The 21,880-nt window shown below is 43.9% G+C and overlaps 1 protein-coding gene across 3 annotated transcripts in view; it reads left to right on the top strand.

Annotated features, from left to right (window-relative positions):
* The window catches only part of Dgkepsilon (diacylglycerol kinase epsilon), a 52,993-nt gene that overhangs the window by 19,625 nt on the left and 11,488 nt on the right, over positions 1 to 21,880 (top strand). For all 3 annotated transcript variants that reach the window (XM_075681826.1, XM_075681827.1, XM_075681825.1), the window contains 4 exons: positions 2,363 to 2,417; positions 6,886 to 6,999; positions 15,330 to 15,532; positions 18,743 to 18,854. In XM_075681826.1, the coding sequence (XP_075537941.1) occupies positions 2,363 to 2,417; positions 6,886 to 6,999; positions 15,330 to 15,532; positions 18,743 to 18,854 (484 nt within the window). The remainder of the gene's footprint in view (positions 1 to 2,362; positions 2,418 to 6,885; positions 7,000 to 15,329; positions 15,533 to 18,742; positions 18,855 to 21,880) is intronic.

The raw sequence follows: 21,880 nt of genomic DNA, 5'->3' as shown, positions 1-21,880 counted from the left end.
TACAGCTGTATTATGCAGTGAAGCTTACAAAAAAAAAAAAACATGCAGGAGGGTCACTGCCACAACACATAGTACATGCACCGTCTCCGGTCACAGTATGAGCACCTAGACGTCTAATAAGCATATTGGCAGCCATTCAGAGCTGTCTCTGACGTTGCTGTGGTGATTTGAGCTCTTGTTTTGCTCACCATGCATGTCTCATATATGAGACCATTAGCGGGGCCTAGTAGGCATACCTTAATTATATGCGTGCACATGCACCATGCACTGATAAGCGTAGAAAGATCGTCTGTGTTTTGGGAAAGCTAGTGAAAAGGAAGGCATTAAATGAAATATTTGAAAAAGTCGAGCGGATATTTAAAGCCAACAAAAGAATGGGGGTCTATATAAAACTCTGAAAGCCTGCCATTCAACTTATTAAGAGTCTTGGTGCTCGTACTTTGACAGGAGATAGCACATGTGCGGGTGTCAATTAAGGAACACATGCTATGTCCCGTAATAGTGGCACCGTTCCTTGCTTAGTATGCTTCACTGCATAACACACTGTATTCGTTGCAGATGCTGTATTCCGCACATGTAATGCGGAATATGCAGGTTCAGCTCTCACCTACTGCAACTTGTCTTTTTGTCCACTTTCATTTCTCTTTACCTTATTATTTCTACATTTTAATTAAACATAACAAATGATTTCCTCTTTGCTTGCTCTGGCTTCATTGTCCATTTTCATAAAGTGTTCTTTTAATGTTTATATGCAATCTACTAAATTTGTTCTGAGTGTTAGTGTTACAAGTGGTATCGACTGCATAATGTGACCTGACATTGTACACTGTTAGTTAAACAGAAATTATGTTCTCAGAATACTCACAAATGTATGCGTCTAAGCACTTTGAGCTATCATTTATCTCTGCTAAGCTGCTGCTTACGTACTGTAGGCAGTGGAACCTGATAAATGTTTAAACAACCATCACACTGTGCTGCCACTGTTGCATCGCACTGCCCTACTACACACCATAGCTGTGTGGGGAAGTCTGCTTCCCTATGTATTCATTGTTACATTGTTCATGTGCTTCATGTCAGAGGCACATGTCACCTGCCATGGTTGCTTAGTGGCTTTGGTGTTGCACTGCTAAGCATGCGGTCGCGGGATCGAATCCCGGCCACAGTGGCCGCATTTCGATGGGCGCGAAATGGAAAAACACCTGAGCATATAGATTTAGGTGCACGTCAACCCTCTCACTACCACAAAAAAAAAAAAAGATGAAAATTTTACCAAATTTACCAGAAACTTTTTCTTCCAGTTTGTAGAGACATTACTTCTGAATAAAACGGCACCATTATTTCAATTTAGTGAGTTTCCTTTATTTCACAAATTGCATAAAAAGATAGCCTGAAGAAGGCTTCACTGCAGGGCTCTATTGTCTTGCAAAAAGCATTTTGCAGGGCTCGATAAACTATGAAAAATGATAATACAAAGAAAAAATAACATAAACAATGCAACGACATGCACATGAATATTGGCTACTTTTCTACTGTTCCTAAACCAGTTGATAGGCTGTCTTCGTATGGTAGACTCACGGGCAGCCGCAAGGTCCTCCGGTCCATCGACAGAATCGTCATCATCAGACTCCTCAGATGAGAACACATCACTTTCCGTTCCCGTACAAAACTCTACAGAGCTGTTGTCTAATGAGGAGTCGTCAAAATACGTTCTTTCACGCATGCTTCCATTGCCTCGTTTTGCGGAGGTAGCCATGCTTTACGTGATGATGTCACAGGCGGCAATATAATGAAAGTCAGGACACAGATGGCACAACATGGACAAATGTGGCCATCTAGCATCAGGAATTGCAACAAGATGCAATAGCATGGGTATAGTCATCACAGGTTCACTGTGTGACAAATTTTTGTTTATGGTGGTTATAGTCGTCATTGATTACATTGGTACAAAATTTCAATGACTGTACTGGCAAACGGAATGGAAACGGTTAACCCCAGGTGGCCAAGTTATTCCGGAGCCTCCCATTACGGCATGCCTCATAATCAGATCATGGTTTTGGCATGTAAAACTCCATAATCTAATCTGGAGGCCCATGTTACTGTGCACAGAAACACAAAGCAGCAGTGTCTTTTGCACGCTTTTGAATCTAGTGTGAGGTTCATTTTTAGACATTATAGAAAAAGAAACCCTCATTGTCATTTGTGGAAATGCATTATGTGTTTTTTCATAGCAAGCTTATGTGGAACTCTGTGCGGAATTAAAGAGAGCATTTTATACTTATCCCATTAATAAAAAAGGAAATAGCCTCTTTACAAGCTAGTTGATGCTTACGGCACTCACAATGAGCTTTTTGCTTGTTTTTAGGTGGAGAGTCCACATATCTCCCCACCGGCGATTGGGATTTGCACCACCATGTCAAGCAAGTAGTTTTATTCTGTAGTTCTGCAGTTTTGTATATACTGTAGAAGTATTCAAATACATTTTTCATGTTATTACAGATACAGCAAGTAACTGCTGCATTTGAATGTTCTCACTGCATTTTTTATTCACTAGCAAGTCCCATCAGAGGTATTCCTGCTCTGCAGTATCAAATATATAGAGATTTGCTTTATAATTTAGAGTGCATGTTCTTGTGAAAAATTGATGCAGGCAAATAAAGCTCTGCCAAATCAAGTTTATTTATTCATTTTTTTTTAATATCTCAATGGTCCTATCAAAGGGACATTACATGAGGGTTGGGTATAAAAAGAGCTCGATCTACAGCAGCGATATTTATGATGGAAATTGGTCTGCTTCCTCAGTAGAACTTTTGAAGTGCGAGAGATTGTTAATTAGTGCTATTTCACTTGGAAGGTCATTCCAGTCCCGCGCAATGCACAGAAGGAAAGATGGCAGAAATGTGGTGGTGTGGGTACGGGGCGTTATCATGGGGGTGGGATGACCTTTGTGATAGCCTCAGTGTACTGGTTGAATGAGCTGGTTGTCATGTGGGGTGGAACAAAAGAATTTGTAATCTGAAGGAAAACAATAAAAGACTGAGGCATGAAAAACTATATAAGGGCAAAAAAAGTATACAGCTCAGTCTCAACCTATACTGCGACAATGGAACTTGGTCAGAAGGTTAATTGGCTGCATACATGTTGACCATGCGAGTTTTTGTTGCTCCTAAAATTCTCATGGGATTTCAGTACTCTTTAAACCTCAGAGTCATTAAAGAAGGCGTGGCAGGTGCCTAAATGGGCTAGAAAGGATGCGAGCGAAATTATTACAAGCAAGCTGTGTGTTCTATCTTTTTAGTTAGACCCAATTAAAGAAAAAGAAGAGCATAGTGCAGTTCAGTCTGTTGACATGGATTACCCAAAGACGTTGGTATTAGCACAATAACTTGCAATGTTGAGGTGGGCAGTTAAAGACATTCACTAGTTAGCTTTCTAACTATTCACTTTAGGGACATGTGCGATTGCGGAACTGAAGACGAGCAGTAGTGAAGTCATGTTGGCCTAGTAGAAATCAAAAAATTAGCATCACTTTCGAGATATCGTGAGTACTCTGTGCAATACATCGGTATTCCAGGTGAACGGTTCCCAAAAGTGTAGTTCAAGCAGTAAAAAATGCCATTGCATGTTTTAGCAAATTTTTGGGACAAATTTGGCTCCGGTTAACCTGATTTTTTGGTTAATCTGATCCTGACCAAAGGTCCCAGCAACCATGCATTCTATGGGCGCAAACTTTCATTATTTCGATGCTAAAATGGGTCTTTGACCCCAATGACCTGTTTAGTTGCAGTGCCTGTCTCAGCAGAGCTTAGAGTACAGTGAATGTGTTGAACACCAATCAATCTCCTTTCGAAAACACCTATTTTTGGCCTGTCCTAGGAAGACTTTCATTCAATATCACAGCTCACAATATCTGATTATGGTATTTACCCGATTATAATGTATGCCCCCGTCTTTTTTTTCTTTTTTTTTAATTTGGCGGAAAATTTCTTGTGCAGTGCAATCAGAGACGAAACCAAAACTGCCTTCGAAGCATTCATATTCTTACTGCATTACATGGATGTATTGCGGCGAAACGAACTTTAGGAAACCAGCCACCATTGTGCGACACATAAACCCTTGACCACTTTCCTTGCTAAAAATATCGTGCATGCATTAGATTTATGCCTTTTTTAGGTTTTTAGGGGCTTTAATGTCGTTTTTATTTTAGTTTATTTTGTACTCATAGGAAATGGGCATGGATTTGATTTGGGGGTGTGTTAGAATCGGGCATATAGTACTGCCAAATGAATTAGCGCTTTGTTCTTGCATTTTTTTCTGAGTCTTATTTACATCTTAAGTCTACCTAACAAATAATTTGACCTATTTTATTGGTCCCGTCGGTGTTGAATTAATAGAATTCGACGTTATCTTAAAAGTGATGCAAAGTATTAGAATAGTTCTGCTAAGCAGGCATGACTTCACTACAGCTTGGCTGTAGTGAAGTCATGCGCCCTCAAGGGAATGATTAAAGAGTTAATTAGTGAGTATTCTTAATGAACCAACTGGACATTGCAGTTTGTCACACAAGTAACACCTGCCTCTTCCAAAAGTATACTTAAATAGACGGAACAGTGCTATCTGTCGTTTGGGATCTTCTTAAAATCTGTTTCTGATGAAAAAAAAGAAGAAAAAAAAAAAAACAGGTGGTATATCTCGCTTCTGCATGCATGCTTCTTAACTTTCCACATGAGTTGAGCATTGAGATATAGATCTTTGTTCATTCTGTGGCAGATAAGAGTCTGCACAGTCAGTTGACAAGTGATTGCAGAGGCAATACCTTCCCACTTCTCTATGTTTAAAATAAAATATTGCATGTAGTTTAAGTTCCCTTTCAACATATAAACTGGAGAGCAGTATTCCATTATTGATGCCTTCACACTTCTATTTCGATTTCTGGAATTTCTTATGCATTTCTCATCCTGGTTAAGCCTTTGTTAAAAAGAACCCACGAAATTGAATTATTATGCCATCGCACGCAGCATCATGTTGACAGCACCGCTAGCTGCTGCGCCAGTATATCTCCCCTAGCAGCATGTGCTGATCACAGAGCTGCTACTTCTTGCAGAAATGTACAGTGAAACCTCGTTAAGCTGTAGTTGACTGGAGCTCGGAAAAAGTACGTGTATGACGGTAGTACTGCTTAACCGAAATAGCATGAGATCGCCCACTTACCTGTCATAAACGAAACTCAGAGAGAGTGCGATGAAAGGGGAAAAATACATGCAGTAGTTATTCACTTCACGCGACAAAAGTGTTATTCTCGTTTGATGTCACGGTGGCCTAGCAGCAACCACAGCAGCCTCAAACTTACTGAAGCTGCGAGCCAGCGACACAACTTCTCAGCAAGCACTCGCAAAGCAGATTCCCCGTTGGCGTTACATATTCTTCGTGAACATGCACAGTAGCGCTGCAGAAGTCGCAGGGTGCCTTTTTCATTGCGGGGTGCTGTTCTCGTCGCGATGATTGCATTCGTGAGGCTGACTTAATGTGTAGCTTCTGCCACTGTCGGGCCTGAATCGCCCGTGCTGTCACTTTCCGTGCTGTCCTCATCACTGTCGCTAGTCGACACTTTGGCAACGATAAAAAGCCGAACCTCGTAGCCGACATCTCTTCGCGGCCACAGCAGTGCTGCCGAGCAACTTCTTCGCATTCCAAATGCCACACACCGTAGTCAACAGCAGATCCCGGTCGCGTGCCAGCACTGACTTCTTTGTGTCACGTTCGATAGCACGAACCATAGTCATGAACAATGTCTAATTTTTCTTCTATGCTGAGCACCCGGCGTCTTCTTTATCCGAACTTCGGCATGACGCGAGTCCTTGGTTGCACGACGCCACAACGCTCTCTAGCATGGCCTCCAACGCACAGGGTGCTTGGAGGTCGTTGTTCCGATCTCTGAGGCTTGTTGTTCTGCTGGGCCGCCTGATGGAAACGACGCACTGTTTGCGCGATGAAAAGTGGAAACTCTACGTGTTAACTGACACGTACGCAATAAGCTGGTACGGTTTATGCGGATACAAAACACATTATTAACCCGCCCTGGTTGCTCAGTGGCTATGGTGTTGGGCTGCTGAGCACGAGGTCGCGGGATCGAATCCCAGCCACGGCAGCTGCATTTCGATGAGGGCGAAATGCAAAAACACCCATGTACTTAGATTTAGGTGCACGTTAAAGAACCCCAGGTGGTCGAAATTCCCGGAGTCCTCCACTACGGCGTGCCTCATAATCAGAAAGTTGTTTTTGCACGTAAAACTCCATAATTTAATTTGAAACATTATGTTCAATGGCCACTGAGTCGAGGATTTGACTTAACTACTTTTAAAACGTAACTACTGTTTAAGCGGGTACGGTTTAACGAGGTTTTACTGTACCACACTTTAGAACCTCCCCATTCTAGCCACCCAAACGTTATCACAGGCAACTAGGCAAAAACTTGTTCTGTCACTTTCTTGTGGTGACAGTGGTGGTGACGTTGTCTTTGAAAGTAGGCTTTTGAATGGCTGTTACCCATGCTACTTTTGGGGGCTGTTCAAACACAATGAATGCTTGCACTTTGTTTGGTCATAAACATTTTCTTAGTGTCAAAGCTCACAGGCGTAGCTCTTGAGTGATATCTTTTTCTCTGTTGGGGGCGGTGGTGGTTTTTAAAGTACACCCATCACAGTTGACTGTGGTGCATATTTTGATGCATTAAGTTCTATTGGAGACTGATGTGGAAGAAAACTTATTTGTTTGTTGTGTAGGGATTTGATTGTATGCAGAAACCCCTTCATTTGAGTAAAACCTAGCAGTCACTTTTTGGATGTGCTTCCTTCTTTCATATTGCCTGGGATTGCAATTTTCTTGCAGGAAATGTACATGACCAACTATTTCTCTGTTGGCGTTGATGCCCTGGTTACCCTCAACTTCCATAAGACACGGCAGTCCTGGCTCTACTTTTGGAAAAATCGCCTTTTCAACAAGGTAAACAAAAGGCGATGGCACTGTTGCTATGTTGACTGGGAATTTTGCGATTAGTACGCCATGACCATTTCATGAAATGTCGTGCCGATTTGGTGTGAGACATTTGGTGGTGTGTTTGATAAAGTACTATCAATGCCGAAAACTTACAGGGGACAGGTTCCAAGACAAAGCTCAGTTTTGCTAGCCTGGGCATGAGGCCCGTATTTTCAGAGCATCGCATTGCTTGGATGCTCTGCAGACTAAACCCCAAATCAGTGGCTACATTCTCAAGCTATTCAGCAATTCAGGTTTTCTTGCATACCCTGTGAACTCCTGTGCTGGTACATTCTGGCACATACGAATTCCTGAAAATGCAGCATAAGAAAATTGAAAAACAAAGTGCACGAGTTAGGAATCAATGTAAGGAATATGTGCTTGGACTGTACTCATAAACATATTCATCTGGTGATTGTAAAAATTGACAGGCTGTGGCACTTCAAGGACAGAGGTGATGTAAAGTGCTTTATTCTTGCAGCTTTAAAGACAACCTCAGCAAAAAAAAAAAGGAAAAATTCACATGTGCAGCCCATATATATACAGTAGAACCTCGTTCGTAAGCTTTAGAAAAAGAAAAAAATTCTAGCAAAAACACACTAACTTGGAAAATGTGGGATCTGGTGTCACTAAACAATTTGACATACTCAACTGTAATTGACATCTATGTAATGCAGAACAACGTTGCGATAGTCATTGTAGCACAAGACGTTGATGTGTGTCGAGCTGGCGGTGGTTGATTGACCCGATGCGCACTTTGTCATTTTTCTATTGTGTAGTGTTAATGTGGCTATGGGAAACTGAAACAAAATTGAGCTATTCGCTGATGGCAGAATACGATGCCACCAGAGCAAAACGTGATGCTCACTTTGCAGCACCTGCAGCAGGAATTGTGGCGCATTTCGGTTATCACCTATTAAAAGCATGCAGTACGCCTCCAATGGCGCTATGCCACATATGCTGTGGCACAGATCGGTGAAGATGTTTATTGCAATAAAGTTGGTGTTGATGGCTGTGAATGCGGCTGGTGACAGACCCTGGAGGTGATTTGCTGGTAATTGAATAGGAAATTGGGTGCGGGCCGGTATTTTCACGTGACACAGGCAGGTGAGTACTGCGAGGAAGCTTCTGGGGGGGGGGGGGGGGAGGTGACTACAGTTCGTGATCGCATGTGCGTTCTTGTTTACATGTGATCCAGTGGTAGGAAAATGTGTTGTGCGATCGTAGTTTGGCAATGTACTGAATGTTAGTGCCAAGAAATGTATTTTCCAGGAACGCATCAACCAATAAAAGAGAAGCGTTACTGCATTGGGTCATTTCCTGTGTGCTTGATTGTGAACGTTGGTGCTGGGACATCATAAAAAATGGGATTGTATCAACGAGGTTAAACTGTACAGTACGACCTTGTTATTATGTACCTGGCAGTAACGCGGAATAGCTAAGCTCCAACTAGTAAGTATAAATTTGCATCTCTTGTGCTACTATGAACAAAAATAGAAATGCGACACCATAGTACATGCTGTCTAAAATATGCACTAAGAGGCTTTATAGCAAAGCTTTCTTTAGATACTCTACCAGGTTTACTTGGTGGTTTTCTGGCGCATCTCAAGCATTGTGTACACAACGTATAGTACAAGAAGTTCATGCAAGAACACATCACTCATGCCAAGCGATGCACTCACATGGAAGTCTGGCGTCTCTCAAACACAGTGCACACAGCACACACAACCCATACAAAACTACTCAAGCCGAACGCATCGCTCGTTAACTCACGCCAAGCAACATGCTCACATGGAAGTCTGGTATCTCTCGTGCTCACTGTACACAATGCATGCATCATGCAGTATGCTAACTTGTGACACTATATACTAGAGGTGTATGAATACTGGGGATGTATTCTGTAAGAGCCCACTTCGTGGACATATCCATTTCGTCTGCTGCTGAAGTGCTGATTGGCTGTGGTGCTTGGTTGCTGCGGACGCAGAGCGCAGCCCTGCCAATAAGAACTTCAACAGCAGACGAAATGGACATGTCCACCAGGTGGAATCTTACAGAATACTTAACCTGGAATATCACTGAGTTGAACTGAATAACAAACGTTCGAATAATTTGGTTCGCGAATTGAATATATGCTATTAGATTTTTCGAATATTCTATATACACTTGGACCCACTTATAACAATATTTAAGTGCCGCGAAAATTCCATTGTTATAACCGATAATTGTTATAAACAGGTTGCATGAAAAGATCAAAATAGGGGGATGGCAGAGCTTATGTGAAAAAACTATATAGGCGGTGTTGCAATGCCTGTTTCTCGAAGCTTGACTGACGTTACAATTGGGTAGTGTGGCGCTATCGGCGGGCTGCAGGCGTCCGGTAGACCATGGCGACCAGGCAAGGACCAGACGATTTCTAGTGCGAAATGTGCACTGTTTATTCAATATGTTGGTGAAGGATAAGATGAAGAGAAAGATGAAGTTAAAAGTACATTGCGGGGCCCCTCAAATAGGCCCCCTAAAACCGTAAACGGGATCTTGCTCACTTCAACGTCATGTGACAGGCACTGAGTGTAGTAGTGGATGGGCTGCTGATCCCTGTCCCATGTGATGTTTGCACGTACTTCCCTCCATTGGCGGCGACACGCGGGTCAGGGACCGTCGTAGGCGGCTGATCTTTTCTTCTAGGTGACGTTGGTTCACAGAAAGCGTTCCCCCTTGGAGTTAGACAGTTCGTGGAAAGGGTTCTCCCCTTGGTCGCACACACAACGAGGCCTGTCATCACTGCGGGGCGCCTGCCAGATCGGCATCCACACGAGACAACCACAGCAAATTAGGAATCCATCTTCCGTTTCGGTTGAGCTGGGTCTTTCGAGCATCCTTCTGCCCAGGGTGTTACATGCCAACCGTCACAGCGGGGAGGCCAGTGCCGCTCCCCACCACCTTCCGCTGCGTGGCTGCTGATTGTATTAACTTGTTTAACTGCTACCTCCGATCGTGTGTAACAAGTCGCGGCTGTCGACGTTAAAGAATGGCACTGCTATAACAGCTGCAAAGAGGTGTCACGGGTGGCAAGCGATATGTGAGCACTGCCGAGGCATCGCCTTGGTTGCCCCAAAAGGGGCCTTTTAAATATTGCGAGAAGGCTGTTGCGGCAGCCTGTCAGCTTGAGAAACCCAGAAGAAATGCTGAGGAGAGATCGCCACGAGCATCTCACCACATACTTCTTGCTGGCTTGCATGAGAAAAGCCAATGTTCGTCAGCCATGCGTGCCTTACGCAACGCTTGCTGACATCCTTCTCCAAGGCATCCAAGAGCTCCACGTAGTGCAGCGGAAGGTTCCTTGCAAAAACTAAGCCCTGGTGGGACTGAATCATCTGCAGGGCTTCCTCTGAGGACATCGTTGTGGCAGCCTGTCCTACCACGTTGTCGCTGCCATCGCTATCTGATGCAAGCACATTCACGACAATCGTCTCATCGGTTAGAAGCACTTAGTTTCCAAACCTATAGCTGTGCGCTTTGTTTTCACCGGCAACATTGTGCATTGCCAATGTTCAGTGAGCGGATCAGCCACATTCCGTTTTGGCGGCGAGTCAAGCGAAGGTGACAAGACGCGTGGCCAGGAATGACTCCGACGCAGCCAACAAAGACTAATGCAAGCGATTAAGCTGTTTGCAGAACTGCGCTGAATGACGAGACAGTGAGAAACTTGCAAGGAATCTGCTTATGGCACAGTTGGCACGCTCCATTTGTGTTTGAGAAGGTGGGGCGGCATAGGGCTATGGGTGCAACCCATTTGTGTTCGGAGGGGTGGAAGGGCGACGGGAGAGAGCTGTGCAGAGGTGGCTGGAAAATGAGCGTGCGGCGGCTGTTGGAACAGCGACCCATCATGCAGCGGCTCGAATTTCTCGTTTTCCTTTTTTCTTTTGAAGGATTTCGCATTTCAATACCTTTCGGCTCGGACACCCAACAGCCAGACTTCATCGTTATAACAGATAATGCGGCATGGAGGTGTTGTAGTATGTGGGCTATTTCGCCATAGAAAACATACAAAAGACGACAGTGCAGCAGCTTCTCATTGTTCTAACCGATATATTGTTAAAACTGGTAATAAGTGGGTTCGACTGTATTCGATGTAGAGACCTGTGCAGTGCCACATGTTGCATGTGCCGTGGAGCCCCTTGTCCTTGATGCCATGCAAGCTAGTGTTTCGCTTTGTTTCCAGTGCAAAAGAAGAGCAGAGCGAGCTGCGGCTGGGCCAGCCGGTCTGCTGCAGTAGTGGACTTCGTGAATGCTAGCGCTCCTTGATGTCAACCCGTTGCAGGAATCGCGCACAACAGCGCTGCGTTCTGTTGGTACAAGACACGTTCGGGTCGACAGGGCCGATCAATATGATAACGCGGTGCGGAAAGAGGGAACGGCAACAAAAGCTGTGCATATTTCGTTAAGTTCGAAGATTGGGATGGTTAGCTGCTGAAAGGCATGCAGGATGTGTTGGATATCTGCCAACGAACTCCACGCCGAAGAACTCCATGCCGTTTTAAGCCGTCAATGTAACCTGTACGTGTGATCTCGGGACCGATCACCGATGAGCCACCCGTGCGAACATATTAGTGGCAAGAAGCACTCCAGGACGGCTTGTGGCCCATTATCATATTGGCCTAAAGCACTGCTTCATTGGGCGTGGGTGATTAAAGTTACGGTTTGGTGCTGAATCGATGCAGATCTGTTCACAGCAGCTGTGCGACACTCAAGAAAGCTGACAAATCGCCTCGCAAGCGAAAGTGAATGCACAATGTGGCAACAAAGTTCTTGATGGCTGCCATTTTTACGACACACCCTACTGCGGCCTCTTGTTCCTGATGCCGCTCGCGAATGCTCATGGGTGTCTTTTTATAGCTTTGAGCAACCCGTCACAAGGGTAGCGTTGGATTTACGTAGCGGGTGCGAAAATGTCATGACCCAATTGCATGAATTTGCGCAGACAACTGGTGAAGAAAGTGAGGAAGGGGAAGGGGCTGGTGGGCATCGCGCAATCTTGCCGTGCCCCTCCAGATTTCTAATCTTTAACAGATGGCAAATCACACTGAACCTGACAATGAAGCGGAGTGGACGGCACCTGTTCTTTACTGTCGGCACCGGCTACACGCGGAGCGGGGACGCGAGTCATGTTATGGCTGGTCCTTTCGTCTGTCGCGCAGATTGGCCTTGGGATAACCCACCTGCCATAAAGTTGGCATAGCCTTTTTGTCGTTCCGAGGAAAAACTGGAAAGCAAAACTTTCTATGCAATTGATAAATGATTGCTGCAAAACACTGGCCAACTATTAAACTGAGAACGTCTTTGGTATTCAGTACAACGGAATGTAACTGATTTATTAGTTGCAGGAGGAGAAAAAGCATTTGATTCTTTTCAATATAAGTTTATTGATAAAAAAATTTTCTAGCTGTAATCAATGCTGGCACACTAATTTAATGTTTCCTTTAACAAGAGCAGGTCATACTGGATAAATTGATTTCTATGTACTTAAGTTACTGATACTAGCTTGCTTCTTTGTTATGCAATGCCACGAGACTCCCAAACATGTGCAGCACCATAGTTTCTTGCCCAAAATTTGTAAGCATTAGAATTTTTGAAAAATTTGGTGATATTCTATATTCAATTTGCTATTTGGGTTTTTTTTCTTCATTCGATCTGATATTCAATTCGAAATCTACTATTTGGTATTCGCACACCCCGCTATACACTTGAGCATCAGCATATTCATTGCGCCAAGCATTGCGCTCTCATGAAAGTGTTGTGTTGGTGAGACCACCAGATGCCTAGGCAGATGAATGCCAAAGGAGAACGTCTGTGCTGTGCAGTGTAGAAAACATCAGGCAACAGCATCAGGCATCAATGTTGATGTAAGCACTTCGAAAGCTTCGAATTTTCACGGTTCTACACGGGCGTCGTACCTCAGAACAGTGTGTGTGGGCTACATATGTGCTCAGCCGCGCTGGCATCCAAAGACTCTGCCGAAGGGGTCACTGAAGTCTCCAGGCCTTTTCTCAGGCGAAAAAACCACGCAAAGCAATTGGAAGCGAGGTGAACATACATCAGCATTTTAATTCTTTAGGCATAGGCTATCCATACCGTTAGAAATAATTGTTTTTGGGCTACCTTCTTCTCTTTAAAAACATAATAAACTTTGTCCTGTGTATACAGTAAAAGCTCATTAATTCATCTTCTTTGGCGATGCTACAAAAATTCAAATTGTACAAAATTCGAACTAATGAAAGTCAGAGAAAAAAAATTTGAATTAAGTTGTGAATTAACAGGCTTCTGCTGTATATTTATATAAACCTGGCTCGCCCATAATCGAGAGTAGATGTAAGCATGAAATGGTTATAGGCAAAGCAGATTGGTTGGAGACGATACTAGCCACAATATTAAAATGGGTATAGTGCATGTTTGCAACGGCACGCCCCACGCCACCACACCACACCATATTGCGTACTGGTCCATATGGGCGTAATTGTTCTCTGTCGCAAACAGTGACAGGAAAGAGTTGCTGCCGGATGGCATCTTTTGCTGCCTGTAGTGCTGCCGCCTATAACTGCTTTTCTTTTCCAACAGTGCAGCACACTCAGCGTCTGTTGCTACTTTTTATTTTTGTCGCATCGAAGTGGTTTGCTGCAAATGTGTGGCCTTATGTAGGTGGCCATGGTCCATGGTGGTGCTGTCACCTTCGTGAATGGCCGCATATTCTTGTCTGTCAGCACAGTTGAGCAGTCTTCTGCTCTGGTGTATTCTTCTGCTAAGCAATTCGTTTCTGGAAAACGCTTCCTATCTCTCCTTTCATTGGGCTGCATTTGCTCGGCTTAAGCATTTGTGACGGCGACCTCATAGAAATGAAGAAAGATGTAGAAGTGTATTATGCGGCCACAACGTGACACAGGCCTGAAAGGTTACTGAGCCGAAATGAGCCTGTTTTGAACTGAACCTCATTGCAAGTCTCGTATTGGCCAAACAACCATCCACGGTACGCCGGATGCTGCTTGCTTGGCCACGCAGTGTGGTACCATCTCTCGAGGGGGCGCAAAGCCTGTGCCACGGAACTCACAGACCGCTGGTGTTGAAAAGTGCACAGGCAACCCTGTTTTAGTGTTAAAGATGACAATCAAGTGCTCTGTATCTGTCTGCCTTTTGAATGTTGCTATTGGAGAGGACAAATTAAACTTCAGTGTACTAGAAGTTACAGTTTGAGTGATATTGTGAACAAACATTAGGAAGAAATTGGAAGCAATATTTTTGTAACTTGTTTGGGCAGTAATCTGTGTATGTAATGGGGTCCTGGACAAAGGGTTGGGTGCCAGAGACCGCATTTTATTTATTTATGACTGTGCCCAGATTATCTCATTTTGTTCTCGCAACAATGCCCAGATGTTCCCGTTTTGTTCTCACTTCATTCTTGTCTTTAGTGCCTGGATAATGGCTCTGGATTTTGGCTCGAAGTCTTTTAAAGGTTGTCGACAATGGGAGGTAAAAGCATTTCATGCTTAAAATATTGGGTCTGTGCATGGTGTTCGCAGTGGGAATTACAAAAAAAAAAACATGTTGAAGGGAATAAATATGGATGGAGTAGATGCCACTGGTGCTTCTAATGCATTTCTCGTCATATAAGGCGAAAGTATGAATGAAAAGGCTTGCACTTCACCGCCAACAATGATGCGGTCAGCGTTTAGCCACAATAAAATTTTGAGTGAATAGGTAGAGGCAACTCGAAAGAAACCTCAAATGATGTAACAGAACTGCGGTAATAACACTTCAAGTGGGGGAGGGTGAAGGAAGAGGTAGGCTTCGGCATCGCTGGGGGGGGGGGGGGGGGGACGGAGTGCTCTGCTTCCTCCGGGAAGCTTTGGAGGAGGCTTGGGCCCCGTAGCACCGTCCCCCCCCCTTGCCCTCCCCCGTAGTCAGCACCTATGCTACCACATTCTCCCAGGTAATTCTGTTTCTCTTTAGTAAAGGTTGCCACACCCTTTAGCGTAGTGATATGCAATACTGTGGTTATAACCTCTGCAAGAAGTTATTAAAAGAAGATTGAGGTTCACAAGAAGATGAGGTCTTGAAATGAGCAGCGGGAATCAAACAAGTGATGCCTCTCGTTGGTCCCAGGGAGGCATCCTTTGTTCAGCCACTATATTAATCTTTGTAAGAAGATGTGGCCTGTAGGCTGTAGGCACTTAGTGGGCATAAAAAATGAGAGCTGTACTGAAACAGTTTGTCCTGCATACAAATGTGCAAATTTGTACATGCAGTTCCTGTACATCACGTATGGCACCCGTGACTTGCTTGAAAAAAAGTGCCGGGACCTTCCGCGCAAGGTGCGCCTTTGGCTGGATGGAGAGCCCAAAAATCTGGAGCATCTGGAGGCTATCACCGTGCTCAACATCCCTTGCTGGGGTGCAGGTGTACGACCATGGCACATGGGTGCAGGAGGTCAGCTGGCTCAGCCTCAGAGGTATGCACAGGCCCTGTGCTTGCTATATTTGTGGACAACTTCCTGTCGCCATGAAGGGACAGCTGTGGGAGGGCCTTCTAGGAGTGTACGCTTATTTATCACATTTACCACTCTTCTTTCCAGTCAGACGTCTGCAGTTAGCACTTCGAGATTATATTGAAATTATAATTTTTACTATTAAGCCTATATATAACAAGAACCTTAGCACAAGTGGGGGACCAAACATTGCTTCGCGTAAGACAATTTTCACAGTGCATGGGATCTTCTTATTGAAGAAAACTGAAAAGAATGATCCATTTTCATAAGGGCAGAAGATTTCCTGGACTAAAAGCAGCTATCTGCAACTTACAAGGTCCAGAAAATCTGTCTGCTTTGCAGTGTGACAGTTGTATAATGCAAAATGTCATTAACCTTTGAATTATAATGGTGTGTCATATTTCACGAATCCCGGTCATGGCGGCCGCATTTCGATGGGGGCGAATTCGAAAACACCCGTGTACTTAGATTTAGGTGCACGTTAAAGAACCCCAGGTGGTTGAAATCTCCAGAGTCCTCCACTACGGCGTGCCTCATAATCAGAAAGCGGTTTTGGCACGTTAAACCCCATAATTTAATTTCAATATTTCACGAATGCAAAGTTTTAACAAAATTGTCTTGCACCAGTGTGGTTAATTGACCTTACAAAGCCTGTACACCATTTCAGATCACAGAAAATTATAAGTTTTTAACATTTGTTTCTGGCCATGGAGAGTATACAGTCAAATCTCGTTACTGCTAATCCCACATTAACGAATTTCTCAAATTTATAAATATTAAGAAAATTCCTGCCAGACTGCAGATATCTTCAATGTAAAAATATTTCAGAACTACGAATTTTGATACAGTGCACATTTCAGAATAACGCACATAGTTTATTTTCCCCTTTATAACCGAACAACATCAGTATTACAAATTCGGCTAAAAGTAACAGCGCCGCAACTCTCAGGTGAAACATAAACTGCGAGTGCAGTAGCTACCATCATCACCATGTCGAGTGCCAACTGCTTCTCCTCAAGCTTCACCAAGAACTTCACGACAAAGGTTTGGTGATATTCGCGCGAGATCCAACGATGAATGCAGCTAGCGATGGGGCCAACAAGAAGCGAAAGCAGTTTTCGCTGCAGGACAAATTGGACGTATTGCACGAAATCGACGCAGAGCAAAAGCAAATCGACATGTGCAGACAGCGTGGCATTGCCCCATCGACCGTCGCAACCACATTGAAAGGCCGAGACAAGATTGTCAAGCTTCACTGGGAATCACAGTTCGCTCCTACGAGGAAACGGCTGTGACTGGGAAACTTCAAAATGTGGACCAAGCTGTTCTCGCGTAATTCAAACATGCCAGACTGCAAAACGTTCCCGTGTCTGGCCCAATGCTCCAAGAAAAAGACAGTGAATTTGCCGATGCACTTGAAATAACTGGGTTCGATGCCAGTGCAGGTTGGCTTTTTCGTTTCCGCGAAAGGAACGGAATAACTTGGCAGGTAGTCTTGGGCGAGAAAAATGCTGCTGACAGAGAAGGCGTGGATTCCTGGCACAATGATTGTTTGCTAGAGGTGGCTGAATCGTACTCTGAAGGCAATATTTTCAACATGGATGAGACCGCATGTTTTTATCAGCTCCGGCCAGACCGGACGATGTGCACTTCAAAGGGCAGCAGTGCAAAGGAGGGAAGAAATCACATCTTCGCATGACAATCCTGCTCTGTTGCAATGCAACAGGCACGAAGAAAACTTAACTGCTCATCATCGGCACGTACGGGAAGCCTCGCTGCAGGAAGAACGTCATGTCGTTACCGTACGACTACCATGCCAACAAACGAGCCTGGATGACTAGAGAGCTCTTTTCCGAGTGGCTCATCAAACTCAATGACCAAATGAAGAGGGACGACCGAAGGATTCTACTGGTTGTCTACGACTGCTCTTCTCACATTGTGAATGTTCGCTTGATGCACGTTCGCTTGGAGTTTCTGCCGCCAAGCAACATGTCCTTGCTGCAGCCCCTAGACCAGGGCATTATTAAGAGTGGGAAAGTAGAATTTTGTAAGTGCCTTGTGCAGCGGTTGATTATCAACCTCTGCCTAAAGCAGCTGACTGCAATCAACATTCGTCAGGCAGCAGAAATGCTCACAGGAGCTTGGTGGAACTTGAAGGCGTCCATCATTAGCAACTGCTGGCGAAACGCTGGGCTTGTCAAAGCGGCTGTGCAGCTTGAAGATGACCTGGAGGTGACCGACGACAACTCAGAAGACCTGTGGACCGAGGTTGCGGAACTGCTGCTCGCCGTCTCTTCCTTTGACAACTACGTGGAGAGCGACAGCGCAGCACTAACAGCGGTGAACCTGACAACCAAAGAGATCGTTAACTGCGATTGCGATGTCTCCAGTGACGATGACGACCCGAAGGAAGATGACTGTGGGTCACCGAACACGGAAGATGAGATCGCGTCGAACAATGATGTTTTAGTGCACATGGACAAAGTCCGCACTTTCATAGCTCGGTGTAATGACGTACCCGATGAGGTATTGTGCAAAGTGGAAGATGTAGACGCATTCCTGATTGGTCGTGCAAGCTGCATGCGCCAGAAGAAAATTGCCGATTTCTGCAAATAAAGCAGCTTTGAAGTGAGTGAAACATTTTATTTGAGAGTACCTATGCTTTGAGAGTATGCTTGTCTGCACACGCGTCTCCTGCCAAGGTACGTCATTCTTCATTCCTAGGTTTGTTCAATAGCTTATAACCGCAAGCCTTTCATTGCAACAATATTTCAAAATAAAAAAACGATTTTCAGTGGTCCTGCGTGATTCGTTATATCGAAGTTCGTGACTGTATTTGATATGAACAAAAGAGGGAAATTATAGTTCATGAAAAAATTAATTACTACAGTAATTATATAGTAATTGATTTTCTGAACAAAACACCCTTCAGCATTCAAAAATGCTAATATGTGCTCTACATGGGGTTTACAGTGTTTAAATCAGAATTTTTGGGCATCAAATTCAGCATATCAAAAATGATATGTTGTGCCTTGTGGGGTTAAAACAAGCTGGAATGCATTTGGTGCTTTAGGCATCACATAACATGCATAAAATGAAGCTTTGTGCATTGGCAAGGGCACACTTATTTGAACATTGTGACCCCTCATATGAAGTAAATGCTTACTTCTTCAGGTATGATGATGGTCTCGTCGAAGTAATAGGCCTCTACTCATCCTTTCACGTGGCACAGCTTCAGGTCGGTATATCTGAACCTGTACGACTTGGGCAAGCAAAGGAAGTCAAGGTGAGTCATGTTCATTGTTTCACACCTGCCCTCATGTGCAACTGTCTACAGTGAGGTCTTATACAGTCGAAAACCTGCCACAACAAAATTGACAAGGCATAAATAATTTTGTTGTCGCAGAAATTTGTTACAAACCACAAAACATGTGGTCTAGTGGCACAGAATGAACTTCCAAAAGTCTGTAATTTTGGCTTGTTCGTGCTTGCTAGCAGTTAGCACTGCGATGTGGCTTCTGCATTCTGTCAGGTGAGCTATTGTGATGTTGACATAGTACATTCTGATGAAATTTCATGTTGTCTGAAAGGCGCTTATACATGATACGCTACTGGAATGGGCACCAACTCTGTGGCAGCAGCTTCACTGTCTGCTGAAGTCATTGCAAGCAATTTTGATAATTTCTAAGGATGGTGTAGGAGTTGGCCTTGACAATCAAGTTGGGTGCCGGCACGGTGATTGCATGCTGGCAAATTAGCCGGTTCTCTTAAACTTTCTGGAACACTGGAAACATCTGACACAGTGCTAGCTTAGCAGCTTGGCAGTTTAAAAGCTTGGAAGCTTTACCTACTTTATAATATTTTTCAGCTTATAACTCAACACCGCGTATAACCCGCACCCCTGATTACAATTGCCAGAAAAGGAAAAAAAGAATAGTGCACATGCTTCACTCGTTGTCTGCACAAACGGTGCTGAAAAATTCTCCTATCAAACCCACTTGACTATATGCATGGGCATTAATGGAATGTGGCTATGTAGGCTTTTTATAAATGTTTTTATTTTTTAACAAATCGCCAAGCATCGCGGCATGCGATGGGCTTGTCGATGCCATGTCACGCATTCTGTAAGCATGATTCTTTTTCTCTACGGGGGCGAACCAAGGGCGCTGGTGACATTTTCGTGTGGAGAAATGATGCAGGCTAAATAAGCCACAGCTGCACAGCCACTGAGGCTGGTTACGATGCCCGCACAGATTAGTCTCCCAGCTTTTTCGCTTCCAGTAGTTCTTTGTGCAGCCCGTGACTGCAAACTGTTCACCTGACATAGCAAACTGTGTGCTGAAAATTAGCTAGACTGGTTCTGAAATGCTTGACGTCCTGTCCACACAAGGTAGTGCAATTGCCTCAATGGCAGATTGTGCAAGCTAGATAGGAGGAAAGCAGCTCTGCAATGTATGCAGTGACATTCAGTGGGCTGGGTTGGAGATTAGTTTCCTTCTCGCCATAAAAAAAAAGGTGTATAGTGCTCCTTTTCTTCAAGAAAGCAAGTTAAAATAGTGCCTGTGCATTACAATCGGATACAAAACTCAAATTGCATTTGCTGCATTGTTAAGAGCCTACTGATAGCGCTAGCATCATTGCCACTGTCATTGAAACATAGTGAAAAAAGTGTTCTCTGCACTGGTTTAATTATGAAAAATAATTCAAAGGTAAAATTATTTTGTATGCTAAGCTAGTCACAAAGCTGCCATGTGACATGTTCTCATTGTGTCGGAGTCTTGCATGTCTTGCAGGATGAACAGGTGAAAGTTGTTAGTCTAGGTGTTAGACACCATCTTGGTGATGGTTATGGTGTAGTTCAAGAAATGCAGAATATCAGATGTAGTGGATCACCGGGTGGATAGAAGTTTTGACCCATTGTGATAAAGAACTGCCTTAAAATGACGACAATGTACAGGAAGCATAAATATATTGCTGTTCTGTAAAAGTAAATGTCATAGTAAAGGTATTTGTAATTGTCAGATTCAGAGGCATGATAAATTTTTTTCTTGTTATACAATCATGTGCACATTTGGATCCACCTTGTTTTCTACTGTGACCCTATTGAAACTAAGCGTGTAATACATTCAGGGAGTTCATTGGAATTGGTTAAAAGCCTATTATGCCTCCTCTTTCAATTTGACACGCCAGACCGGCTGGAACACTGCAGAAAGTGCGAGCACAGGCTAGGTGATAAATCAAAGCTGTGATTAACTTTTGGCAATATTGGTCTCAGCTTTGGACAGCAATGTCACAACAGGTATGAGGATTACTACCATAAAAATTAGTGCGAAAGAGGAGGATACCAACAGATGTCACACTTGGTGAGCACATTTCATAGCATAATGGTTTGTTAGAACCTAACTGTTTCACTAATAACTTCATTCAGTGCCTCGTTTGTGCTTCTTGATATCATAACATGCGAACAGCTTGGAGGTTGGCAGCCTCACCTTTGATATTCAGAGTAACTTGTGAAGTGTAGCAGCTTAAAGGCGTATTCACACCGAAGGCGGGGCGGGCAAAGTGGGCAGGCGTAAAGCGGAAAGCGTCGAAAACCTCCTCGCCGAGCGGGAAAAGCAGGCGGAAAACGAGGCAGGCAGCCCGGTCACTCTCGGACTCTCGTGATTCAAGTCAAGAAAATTCATGATAAGAGGGTAGATGACATGTTCCATGATTTTGCAGGGGACGCTTGTTAGGGAGATGGGTGGTAGTTAAGAGGCGAGTTTCTATTACCTGATTTGTGGACTGGAATGACCTTCCAAATTTTCCAGTCATCTGGAATGAAACCTGAAGAAAGAGACTGGGCAAATATCAAAGACAAATATGCTGCAGAAATAAGCTTAGTGTTTTTTTAAGTTTTTGAGTTAATTTTGTCTATGCTGGAAGATGATGAACACTTGATTTTGTCAATGATCGCACAAATACCGTCTACATTGAAAGCAATGGCTGGCATTAACGAGTTTATACTAAGTGATGACAAAACGGGAGGCGCATTAGATTCGTTTGTGAACACAGAAGCAAAGGCCGAATTAAACATTGGCGCAATCGGAATCATTAATAATTTCGTTCGATTCGTTAGTTATCTTAATAGTGCACGTATCGCTATTGTTTATAACTCCAAAATTGCCTCTGCTTATTGATTAATAGGTTTGGTAGATTATTGTGATAAAAGGAGTGTTTAGCGTGACGCAGTGCGTCAACGTAGCTCTGTAATATTCATGTAGCTTCACAATATTGTTCGGCTTCATAACAGGTGCAAAGCCTGTCCTGTGC

The sequence above is a fragment of the Dermacentor variabilis genome, chromosome 2, assembly GCF_050947875.1.
Source record: "Dermacentor variabilis isolate Ectoservices chromosome 2, ASM5094787v1, whole genome shotgun sequence".
NCBI lineage: Eukaryota > Metazoa > Arthropoda > Arachnida > Ixodida > Ixodidae > Dermacentor > Dermacentor variabilis.
This window is presented reverse-complemented; position numbering and strand designations above follow the sequence as displayed.